Here is a 12,710-nt window from a genome sequence, read left to right on the forward strand (position 1 = left end):
GCCAGCAAGAATGGGGAAGGGAAAATGGCTCAGGGGAGAAATTAAGTTTAGATCACAGGAATGTTGTTGTTGTTGTGTGCCATCAAGTTGGACCCAACTCATAGCGACCCCTCCTTGGATTTCCGAGGCAGTATCACTACAGAAGTAGATTACCTAACCTTCCTTCTGAGAAGCGGCTGGTGGGTTTAAACCGCCAGCCTTCTGGTTAGCAGTCAAGTGCCTTAGGCACTATGCTACAAGAGCTCCTATCACAGGAATAGCAGCCACCATTTTAAAGACAGAAACAGGATGTGAGGTAAATTTGCTCCCCGAGTTCAATTTCTCTATATCCACATTGTTTATTTCTGCCATCTCATCTTGAAATCTTGAATTTGTGGTAGCTTTTGTTGTGGTCATTTTTGATGTATGAATCAGTGCAAATCATTTTCTCAATTTGTCTGAGTTGACTATATTGAGTCCAGGAGAGAACAGAATACCAACTTTGATTCCCCCCCTCCACCTCTGGCATTATCGTTAACTGGCCTGTTTTCTTAAATTTACCAAATCCCCAACACCTTGCCCGGTGCTTGGCATGGACCAAGTGCTCAGTGAAGTTCAACAACCAACTGTAGTAAAAGTTGCTCTGTGATTCCTCTGGCAGTCTGCTGCTTTGTCTCTGAGTGAGGACATTGCTTGCTTTTTTTCCCCAACCCATCCTTCCAGATATTTATTAAATAGTGACTTGCTATCATGAATCAGATACTAGGAACACTCAGGCAAGAAAATTTTGTCAGGTATGACTGTAGAAAGAAGGGACCAGTCTTTGGAGGATATCATGCTTAGTAAAATAGAAGATCAGTGATAAAGGGGAGAGCCTCAAGGAGATGGATGGACACAGTGGCTGCAGTGATGGGCTCAAGCTTAGCAAGGATTATGAGGATGGTATAGGACCAGGCAGTGTTTCGCTGTGTTGTATATATGGTTGCTGTGAGTTGGAGCCTACTTGATGACACCTAATGACAGCTGCAGAGGAAAATGTCTATGGAGCGTGAATCAAAGGCGTGGAAGTGTTCTGCCCTCTGCAGAGGAAAAGTCCTGGAGATCTGTGTCTGTAAGATTACAGCCAAGGAAACCCTATGAACCCTACTCTGTAACACATGCACTCTTCGTGAGTCAGATTCGACTCGATAGCATCCAACAACAATGTGAAAACTAGTTTTCCCTGAACTCCTAGTTTTTTTCAATTGAGGTGAAATTCCTATAACATAAAGTTAACCATTTTAAAAGGAGCCCTGGTGGCACAATGGTTAAGCACTTGGCTGCTGACTGAAAAGGTCAGTGGTTTGACCCCCCAGCAGCTCTGCAACTGAAAAGACCTGGTGATCTTAAGGACCTGCTCCTGTAAAGATAACAGCCTAGGAAACCCTACGGGGCAGTTCTACTCTGTCCTATAGGGTCTCTATGAGTTGAAGTCAAACTGATGGCACACCACAGCAATAAAAACTATTTGAAAATGTACAATTCAGTGGCATTTATTGCATCCACTGTGTTGTGCAGCCATCACCATTATCTAATTTCTAAAGGAGACCTGGTACCCATAAACAGTCACTCCCCATATCTCCTCCCTACAGCCCCTGGCAACCAATAGTCTGCTTTCTATCTCTATGGGTTACTGTTTGTTTTTTTACTATGGAGCTCTGGTAGCACAGTTTCTAAGGCATCTGACTGCTAACCAGAAGGTTGGTGGTTCAAACCTACTAGCCAGTCCTTGGAAGAAGATTGGGCAATCTACTTCCATAAGAGAAACTTACGGAAGTAAGCAACCCCAAGGAGGGGTCGCTATGAGTCGGGATCAACTTGACTGCAGTGAGTTTTAAAAGGAATGAAGGCATTCCATCCTATATGCTGCAATTTGCCTAAGGAACTCTGGGCATTCCATCAGATCCCGTGGTAGATTCTTCTCCCTCTCCTGGACTGGAAGACTGTGGCATGGAAAGGGTGAGTGGTGAGTGGGTAACTCACAGGAGGCAAAAATCAGTGTCCAGATGTGTCTGCAGTCATGACCAGTATCCTGATACCTCAGTGCTTTTCCTAGGTTGATTGGTTCTGATGTTATCCCACTCCCACATATCTATGGAGCGCGAATCAAAGGCGTGGAAGTGTTCTGCCCTCTGGACCCCCCTCCTCCATATGAAGCTGTTGTGAGCCAAAGGGACCAGGAGCAGGTAAGTCCACAGTTTCTTTCCTGTATGCTGACTGCAAGTAGGAAAAGCAGCGTGTCTCACCGAGAACAGTGGGGATCCTGGTCTTTAGTTCTCTCTCTCTTTACTGTGGTAAATACATTTACACACACACATACACACATATATGCGTATTACAAACCATCTTAGGCCAGATTCTCTAGCAAAACTAGAGAGAGACATTTATTTCAATGAAATGCCTCATGCATTTGTGGAGGCTGGCACATCCCAAATCCAAGATCAGGTGTTGGGCAGGAGGCTTCTCCTGACTCATGGTTGCAGGGGCTGACAGACCCATGGGCAGGTCAGGTGGCAGGCTGCTGACTCCCATCCCAAGAATTGGAGGTCAGATGCAGGGCTGAAAGAGAGAGAGAGAGAGAGAGAGAGAGAGAGAGAGAAAGTTTGCTAGAATACCCACAGATATAAGCATATCTCATTTTATTGAGCTTTGCAGATAATGTGTTTTTTACAAATTGAAGGTTTGTGACAACCCTATGTCTAGCCAAGTCCATTGGTACCATTTTGCCAACAGCATGTGCTCACTTCATGCTCTATGTCATATTTTGGTAATTCTCACAATATTTCAATCTTCTTTATAAGGTTATTGCACAGTTAATAGACTACAGTATAGTGTAAACATAACTTTTATATGTACTGGGAAACCAAAAATTTCATGTGACTTGCTTTATTGTAATATTCTCTTTATTGCGATGGTCTGGAACTGAATCCAAAATATGTCTGAGGTATAACTGTATTGGATGCAGACCACAATCCCAAGGAAAATCCTCTTCTATCAGATCACAAAATGGAGGATAATTATATAATACTAAGAATAAGACCTAGCCAAGTTGACACATAACATTAACCATGACACAAAACATTTATAATTCACCAACACTGATTACATTCATCATGTGGTACAACTATCACTATCCTTTTTCAATTTATTCCACCACCATTAATACAAACTCAGTGTCCCCTAAGCAATGACTCCCCATTTTCCCCTCCATCCCACTCCTGGTACCCACTAATAGCCTTTGGTCCCTATCTATTTGCATAGTCTAGGTATTTCATATAAGTGAGATCATATAATTTGTGGCCTTTTTGTCTGACTTATTTCACTCAGCATAATGTATTCAAGGTCCATCTGTGTTGTGGCATGTATCAGAGCTTTTTATAGTTGTTGACGGACATTATGGTATTCCCATATTTTGGCTATTGTGAATTACACTGCAATGAACATTGGTGTACAGGTTTCTGTTTGCATTTCTGTGTTCACTGCTGGTTATATACCTAGGTGTGGAACTGTTGGGTCATATGGTTGCTCTATGTTTAACTTGTTGGAAAACTACCAAACCATTTTCCATAATGGCTGCACCATTTTACTTTCCCAGCAGCAATGGATGAGGGTTCTAATTTCTCCACATCCTCCTCAACTCTGTGTGCTTTTAAGAAATTCACTGGACTCTAGATGATGGGTGGGTTAAATATCAGTGAAAACAACGCACCTTTTACTGTGCTGCAGGGATCTTCTTTCCCAGTGCCAGAAGGATCAGAAGCTGCTGCGAGGCCATTGGAACCAGTCTGCACACAGGTGACTGAAGGTAATAAATACACTGTTGTTGTTGTTATGTGCCGTCGAGTCAGACCCGACTCATAGCGACCCTTCCTTGGGTTTCCGAGGCAGTATCACTATGGAAGTAGATTGCCCAGCCTTCCTTCAGAGGAGTGGCTGGTGGGTTTGAACCGACAGCCTTCTGGTTAGCAGTCAAGTGCCTTAGGCACTAAGCTACCAGAGCTCCTAATAAATACACTATTGCTGCCCAATCTTGTGGGAACTGTTGATCCATCTTTTCAGTAGAATAAAACAAGGTAAAATAATGACCTGTATGATACTTAGTTGGAGGTCAGGTGTTCCTGGAGCAAATGGTTCAAGCTACATCCTTCTTTTCAAGTGCAAAAATATTATCAACGATTAGGGATTACAGGAGCCATGGTGGTACAGTGGTTAAAGTGCTCAGCTGCTAACTGACCCATCAGTGGGTTTGGACCCACCAGTCACTCCACGGGAGAAAGATGTAGCAGTTCTAGTCTGTCATGTAGGGTTGCTAATGAGTCAGAATCAACTCAATGGCAGTGGGATGGGTTTACTAGGATTTACAAGTGGGAGATAACATGTGAGGAGAAAAACATATCCTTAGCATATTTTATCAATAACCAAATTGTCTCAGGAACTTACAAGAGAGATTATAGAGTTTAATTTGGCATTACCATGTTTTCCAATTTCAGATTTTTCTTTTTCCTGTTAAAATAAGGTGGGCCCTTTTGAAGGGGAAAAAATAGTTTCATTTATTGCAAGGTGAGATTGTGCTGTGTTACTTATAAGCTAGGGCCCAGGTCATGGCGCTAGAACATGTAATGAATTCTGATTATCAGTCCTACATTAAATACTAGAGTCATTTTACATTTATCCTTGTAGTTTAAGGGAACATTATTACAGTTCTCTTTGGAAAGGTTTTAAATGGCCCAGAAAATTGTCCATCAGGACAGAATTGCAAATGTAATAAATGACAGATCAACTTTTAGCTATTTTAGGTGGAAGTAATTTTTTTGCAGTGCCATTGGGAATGGGTTTCCATTCTGTTTGCCTGCCATCTTAAGTGGACTTGAGCTGTCTTCTCCTTCTTAACTATGCTTGTAATTTTCCCACTTTTTAAAAAACTTTCCCAAACCACAACTCAGATTCACAAAGGATGTGATTTTATTTTCATGAGCAGAAGTCATCCATTTCCAAAGTGATCTTAATGATTCATGTAGTGGCCACTGGCTCTTTAGCTAGGCCGTCTAGGAGTTTCACAGCCCATCATGCACTCTGGGTTATGCAAATATCTCTTCTGCCAGCATTTGATCTACAGCTCACAGGGCAGCCTCTCCGCCTGTGCAGGTATTACCTTCCACCAAATGAAGCTTATCCCTGTGGCCCAGAAATTCCATTCCTGGGTATATACTTAAAAGAACTGAAAGTAGGGACTCAATCAGATAATTGTACGCTAGTGTTGATTGCACGTAGTTATTCACACTAGCCAAAAGGTGGAAACAACCCAAATGTCTATCAACAGATGATTGGATTAAAAATGGTGCATCTATGCAATAGAATATCATTCAGCCATAAAGAGAAATGTCGTTCTGGTACATGCTATAATACAGATGACCTTGAAAATATTATGCTCAGTGAAATTAGTCAGACACAAAAGGAAACATATTTTGTGATTCCACTTATATGAAATAACTAGAATAGGTAAACACATAGAGACAAAGTTTATCAGTAGTGACCAGGGGCGGGTGGGAGCAGGGAATGGGAGGTACAGCTTAAGGCACGCGGAGTTTCTGCTAAAAGTGATGAAAAACATTTGGAAACAGATAGTGGTGATGGTTGCTCAACACGTGGAATATAATTAATGTCACTGCATTGTACACGTGGAAAAAAATGGTTAAAATGGCAAATATCCAGCTCATTCTAAATTGTCAAAAACTTTCTAAAACAGCTCAAACAACAACAACAACAAAACCCCAAACTCACTGCTATTGGGTTGATTCCAACTCATAGAGACCCCCATTTGGTTTCTGAGGCTGTATATCTCTGCGGAAGTGGATTGCTCCATCTTCCTTCTGTGGAGCAGCTGGTGGGTTTGAACCACTGACCTTCTGGTTAGCAGCCAAATGTCTTATCTACTACACTACCAGAGTTCCTTTAGTGGTGCAATAGGATGCTTCATTGGAGAAGATTCTAAGCACCTTTAGGAAAAACTGACAGTTTGGTAAGGCTTCTTTATTTGCTTCTTAGTTTTAAAGGGTTGTTTGTTTGTTTTAGGTGTGGGAGGGTGGCTTGGGAAGGCAGATCTTCCCACAGTGCTGGGAAATAAAAATGCATCGGGCAGGAGCCTCCTGGGCAGGTTTGGTCACACAGGTGTTTTCTGCCCAGCATTTTGAAGACTGCAGCTGGAAGAATAATTTTTGTTTCTCCTCTTAAAAAAAAAAAAAAAATCAGGTGGGGACATTCCTAACACACCTGGAGAAGCAAGCACGTCCGTGTCAACCCCTAACTCAAGCCTGACGCATCCTGCAAGAAGCTGGAGACCCATTCAACCCCTAAGGACGAGATCAAAAAGCGACCCTGTGCTCCGTCATTCCGCAGACAGAGGTGATGTCATTCCCCAAGCCCTTCACTGAGCACTATGCTTTTTCCCCTAAAGGGGCCAGGTGGGAGCAGGTAGCTAAAACCAGTTGTTGGCCAATCGATTCTGACTCCCGGTGACCCTGTGTGCTGCAGAGTAGAACAGTACTCTGTAAAGTTTTCAGGTCTGTGACCTTTTGGAAGCAATGACCTTTTGCCCTTTCTTCCAAGTGCCTCTGGGGGGTTCAAACTGCCAACCTTTCAGTAAGTAGTTGAGTGCTTAATCTGTGTGATCCTGGCCAGCCCAAGGCTCTGCATTTTAAGAGCTGTCTTGAAGAGGTTAAGAGATCTTGGAAAATTAACATAGTCTACATGATATTCAATATCGGGGCCGACTCAACGGCACATAACAACAACAACAACACATGATATTCAATATGCACATTAGGAAAACCTGCCACATCCTTTAAGCGTTTTCTTTTCATCATTGTCATCAAAAGCATTTGGTTGAATGTGCTACTGTGCTAGGTAGGGACCACACAAAGAAAATTACATAAACCTAGTTCTCAATTTCTAAATACTGTCCTATGTTGTTGTTGTTATGTGCCGTTGAGTCAGATCCGACTCATAGTGACCCCTCCTTGGGTTTCTGAGGCAGTATCACTACTTTCCTTCTGAGGAGTGGCTGGTGGGTTTGAACTGCCAGCCTTCTGGTAAGCAGTCAAGTGCCTTAGGCACCATGCTACCAGAGTTCCTCATTTTATGAATAAACCTCATTTTATGATAGAAAGAAACACATGCTCACTTATTCCACCTAGCTCTCTCTCCGTTTTGAGTTTGTGTGTATGTAGATTTTTTTTTTTTTTAATAATTCGGGATTTAAAAATAACGTTGAGTCTTTTCTCTGAATATATGAATGCCTGAACATCTTCCAGGTATCTTTTCAGGGTAGAAAATGATTAACAATAGAGAATATAAAGGAAGAAAAGGAAAATCTTCCGTAATCCTGTGAGCATGGGCTTCTTTTTGTGAACTGACAGGTGACCTATGATTTACTAAAATTATCCAAATAAAACTTTGCACATCCTCTAACCCTCCTTTCTCCTGGGTCTTGGCTGGTGCCTTTGCCATCTCTGCTCCGTCCCTCTGACAGCATGTGTTGGCTGTAGCTCTGGACTGACCATGCGTGAGCCACAGAGAAAACTCCTCCTGCCTCTGCAGTGGCCTCAGTGGGGTGCCACCATCTGGGACTGAGTCTAACAGCTCTGCTACCTCTGCAGCCCTGGCAGCCAGGCCTCTCAGATTCCTGAGGCCCATGTTCACCATGAGTCTCCTAAACCCAACCTGGTGACCAGAAGACTCAAGCTGGCCACCTGCCAGCTCCAATGGGCACTTAGTTCTCTGCACAGCTTAGGGAGACTTCTCTGAAACCTTCTCCCATTCTGGGCGCTGCAGGGGTGAAGATGACACTGTACCTGTGTGAACCCTCTGCTTTGGAAGGGACCAGATTGCCTTCAAGTGAATGAGTGTAGGCCCTTACTCCATCCTCGCACATGAGCATCTTTGGCAAGCATTTCTGGAAGACTCTGGGTCTCAGTGAACCTGGCAGCCAGGAAGGATGGCCTCTGACCCTGGTTTAGAGCTCATATCTCTCTTTCTCCAAAAGAGAAGGAGCGTGCCCTGTTCTCCCACCTCCGGCTTCCTCTCTTCCTTCAATATTTAAGTTCCTGTTTCTCAGGCCCTTACAGACTGACATCACCAGTGTTGGACATGCTGAAGGCTGCTGGCTGCTCTGTACACACAGAGAACAGGCCCGAGTTCCTGTCACCCACTTCACAGGGTAGTAATGTTCTGCTGGGCCTCACACTGTGGACCATTAGAGTCTCCAGGGTTAAAGAAGTGGATTTCCCAGGCCCTCTGTTGACTTCTGAAATGACATTTAATGTTTCTACACTTGTTTTCTCTTTGTGTTATAATCAGTCATAGACCTACCTCACAGCCATGGCTTGAACACCGATAATATAAGTCAGTAAAATGCCCTTGAGGATGTTTAGGACAAAGGTATGGTCCAAGTGAGCAGAGCATTGTTTCCACCTCACAGGTCTTGTCTGTCTCCCATCCTTTCCTGTCTTCAAGAAGCAATTTCATCCTCCCCACTTTGAACATTCTTTCACTGGCCAACCATGTTTTTTCCCCATCCATTCCCATCTGTTTGCTGGTACCTGTTTCATTGTTGCTCTGTTATAATTTGCATTCAGGATGCTCTTCTTTCTCACCTATCTTTATCTTGGGGGCTATGTTTTATGTAACACAATAAAATGTTTTGGGACATGTTCTATTGGAATGACATTTCAGGAAATGAGTTTGTATCATAGTTTTTGTTTTTTCCTTCTGCAAAAGGAGAAGTGAGATATGCATGGCTGTTGGCATGTGTCAGATGCTTTCCATGATGAGTGTGGTGGCCTGTGCTGTTTCGGGTAAAGACACGGGTTGAGGGCGCTTGGCTAATGGGTAATTGCCATTTGTCTCTGCCTGCAGCCACCCCTGTACTTAGCTGTGAAGCTGCGACTCAGACAGAAGGAAGGCTGGATCTGGCTGCGGTGACTTTGAGAAGAGGCTTGAGATCCCGAGCTTTGCGACCCAGACCACAGTCTTTAGTAGATTACAAATCCTACATTGACACCAAACTGCTGGTGGCGAGGTTCCTGGAGCAGTCTTCCTGTAGCATGACGCCCGACATCCACGAACTGGTAGAAAACATCAAATCTGTTTTGAAGTCTGATGAGGAACACATGGAAGAAGCCATCACAAGTGCCAGTTTCCTAGAGCAGGTAGTTTTATTATTAATATTGGCCCTGAGTCAGTAACTGGTTTCCATAGCAACTTAAGCTGCTTCCCTCATTTCCTGTCCAAGGCAGAATAAGTTCATGGTCATGATCTCAAGGGAATGGGGTTAGCAGGTCAGGGAGAGAGAGAGAGGCAGCCAGAGAGCTTTGCTTTTAGGTGTGGTGACTTCTCTGCAGCATTCTTGGATCAAGGAAAGTGAAACCAGCTATTCTGGGATGGAGAAGCATGCCTGGAGAAGGAAATGGGCTCCTTGGGAATAAAAGCAAGGGATATGGACCATGTGGAGTGCATTCAGAAAAAAAAAAAAAAAAAAAAGAAGAAGAAAAAGAAAACATTTCTTTTCCTAAATTGAATGTTCCCCTTGATCTGGCATGCTTTTTCAGCCCTTTGAAAGGGACATCCATGATTTTAATATTGGCAAGATTGGAGCTCTTCACATACCTGTGTGAAATGTTTGGCAAAATAAACACCTTTTCCTTTCCCTAAATAAAAATGCAGGCAATCCCTTAAACTGAAGCCACCCAAATGAAAAGATAAAATTGGGCCATTCCTCTGAAGGAAGGTTGGGCAATCTTACTTCTGTAGTGATACTGCCTCGGAAACCCAAGGAGGGTTCGCTAGGAGTCTGGGCCGACTCGACGGCACATAACAACAACAACATAAATCCATTTGGATTTCAGATGTCTCATTTTTAAAGCAAAGGGCTGCCCTGGGTGGTCTCTAAACCCTAATCCTATCTCATTAACATGAAAAACAACCTACTCCTGCCTCATTAACCACAGGCAGAGATTAGGATTTTCAACACACAGGACAGTTACATCAGATCACACAATGGAGGACAACCACACAATACTGGGGATCATGGCTTAGGGAAGTTGACACATATTTTTGGGGGGGCACAATTCGATCCATGGCAACAGTCAACTTCTATGAATGTTAGGATTTTCTTCTTAATCAGGAGACAAGATCAGCTCTTAAAGGCAATAGAATGATAAAGTGTTAACAATGTGTGTGTGTGTGTGATTTGGGTGAAAGTTTACAGATTGGTTTTCCAGTCATCAATTCAGACACATTTTGTTTTGTGATATTCACTGCATTCCCCACAGTGTAACAGCACTCTTCCCACTTCTCCCTGTGTTTCCCATTTCCTTCCATTCTTCTCTTCTGTCCCTTCCCACTTCTGGGCTTTATCCCTGGGCACAATGCTAGTGTTAGCAAAATTTTAATAGTTTAAGGGATAAACCTTTTCATGACCTTAAAAGTTCTGAATGACACTAGGAAAACATCATCAGAAGGATTGTTCTGTGATGTTAGATGGTAATAAAGTACAGGAGTTCTTCCCAGGGTACTAACAGTGTCATAAGGAGCCCTGGTGGATAATCACTCATCTGCTAATGCAAAGGTTGCTGGTTCAAACTCACCCAGTGGCTCCATGGGAGAAAGATTCCGAGTAGTTTCTGACTCATAGAGACCCAATGAGACAAAGTAGACTGCCCCACAGGGTTTCTAACACTGTAATCTTTACAGAAGCAGATCTTTCTCCTACAGAGCAGCGGGTGGGTTTGAACTGCCTACCTTTTAGTTATCCACTGAGTATTTAACTACTGTACCACTAGGGCTCTTTACTTCGTTATAATCCCAGACAAGCAGTTCTCAAACTTTAAAGTGTATCAGAATCACCTGAGGTTCTTGTTAAAAGGATGGATGCTTGAGCCCCACTCCAGACCCATAGTGTCAGGATTGCTAGGGGTGGACGCTGGGACCACATTTCTGACAAGACCTCGGGGTAACTTGCAGACCCCAGTGAGAATCACTGGCTTAGCCTACAGGGAAATTGGAACAAGGGGATGAGTTGTTGTTGTTGTTTTGTGCCATCAAGTTGGTCCCGACTCATAGCGACCCCTCCTTGGGTTTCCAAGGCAGTATCACTACAGAAGTAGGATTGCCCAACCTTCCTTCCGAGGAGTGGCTGGTGGGTTTGAACCGCCAGCCGTCTGGTTAGCAGTCAAGTGCCTTAGACACTGTGCTGAGAGGAGTGCTAAATATACAGCAGGAAATTGCAATAGGTGAATCAGTTAAATCTGGCGGATATGCAATTGAAACAATAGAAAGTTCAGGAAATTCCAGAACAATGAAGTCTTTCTGCTTTCCTCTGATGCTGCTGTTCTTAGGGAGCCTTTGGGTGGTGGAAGTAGTTAACACACTTGCTGCTAACCAAAAAGTTGGTGGTTTGAGTCCACCGAAACCTTGGAAGAAAGGCCTGGCTAGCTACTTCCCGAAAACTCAGCCATTGAAAACCCCGTGGAGCCCAGTTCTACTCTGACACGCGTGGGGGGGTCTCATGACTCACAAGTGACTTGACGCCAGCTGATTTTTCTTTCTTTCTTCTGTTGGTTTATTATTCTTAAGAGACTTTAGAAAATAAGTTTTTGTGTTAAAACTATTTCTGGAATTTTGAGTGTCTTCCACTTTGGGAAATCACCGTTTTTTTCTTTCCCAAAGCGACTAAACAATAAGATCATGGATAGATATAGGAAGCAGGTCAGGGTATTTTTGTGAAGCTGAACCTCTCCCCACCTCCTCATTCTCCCAAAGATAATGGCCCCGCTGCGGCCCAGCACTGCCAGGGCCCAGCCACTGCCCCCGCGGAGACAGCCTGGCCTGCTGCACCTGCAGAGCTGTGGAGACCTGAGCACCTTCGTCCCCGCAGAGAGGCCAAGAGCTGGGAGGAGGCCCCGGCGAGCAGAGGCTGACCGGCCCCACAGCCTCATCGGTGTCATCCGAGAGACAGTGCTGTGAACCTGCAGGGCCAGGTTCCCCGTCCACCTGCAGAGCAGGGAAAGAGGAAGAGAGACGGACCCTGGAAGCCGGGAGCCACTCCAAGGGGAAGGAACCCCTTCAAGTATTCCTCACCATGCAGCTTCGTGGCTGGGAGTGTGGGGTGGGGTGGGGTTTGAGAACCTCAAAAAAAGGGACACTCCCGAGAACATTCGTTCCCACTCTTGGGCTCACAGTTTTGCTGACCAAGAACATTTAAGAGTGAATGAGTTCTTTCCGACCCATGTGGTCTTCGGAGGTATCTTGTTGGAGGATGCGAGGCAGGGATTTCTCCGTTCTCTGCCAGTCTCACAGAATTCCTGAAGGCCCATGCTCTGGTGAGGCTTTGCCCACCTCACTCCTCCTGTCTGTCTGTATTGTCGAGTTCTTTCCCTCGTTAGAAAGACAATGCTGTGGGGCTGCTGTTCATAGCTGCCTGCTGCCTTTCAGTGCTGGGTGAGAGAGGAGCTGGTGTCGATCCATCCATCCATCCGGGATAAGTAACCCCCATGTGGCCTAAGCAGTCAAGCTTCATTTTAGGTCACCCTCAAATCACACTCTTTAGGAAAAACAGGAAACTTTGTGACAAATTTTAATGAAAGACGTTTAGGGAGAAAAATATTGTTGATTCCATTTATTCATGCTTGCAAAAC

General features: G+C 44.2%; 1 protein-coding gene across 1 annotated transcript in view; it reads left to right on the top strand.

Moving 5' to 3' along the window:
- Positions 1-12,039, top strand: part of FAM189A2 (family with sequence similarity 189 member A2) — a 79,281-nt gene extending 67,242 nt beyond the window's left edge. The window contains exons 7-11 of the mRNA XM_042780576.1: positions 2,075-2,204; positions 3,745-3,823; positions 6,268-6,420; positions 8,932-9,224; positions 11,836-12,039. Of these exons, the coding sequence (XP_042636510.1) occupies positions 2,075-2,204; positions 3,745-3,823; positions 6,268-6,420; positions 8,932-9,224; positions 11,836-12,039 (859 nt within the window). The remainder of the gene's footprint in view (positions 1-2,074; positions 2,205-3,744; positions 3,824-6,267; positions 6,421-8,931; positions 9,225-11,835) is intronic.
- Positions 12,040-12,710: the final 671 nt, after the last annotated feature.

Source organism: Orycteropus afer, unplaced genomic scaffold, assembly GCF_000298275.1.
Source record: "Orycteropus afer afer isolate SDZICR_OR568_19922 unplaced genomic scaffold, OryAfe1.0 scaffold00005, whole genome shotgun sequence".
NCBI classification, from domain to species: domain Eukaryota; kingdom Metazoa; phylum Chordata; class Mammalia; order Tubulidentata; family Orycteropodidae; genus Orycteropus; species Orycteropus afer.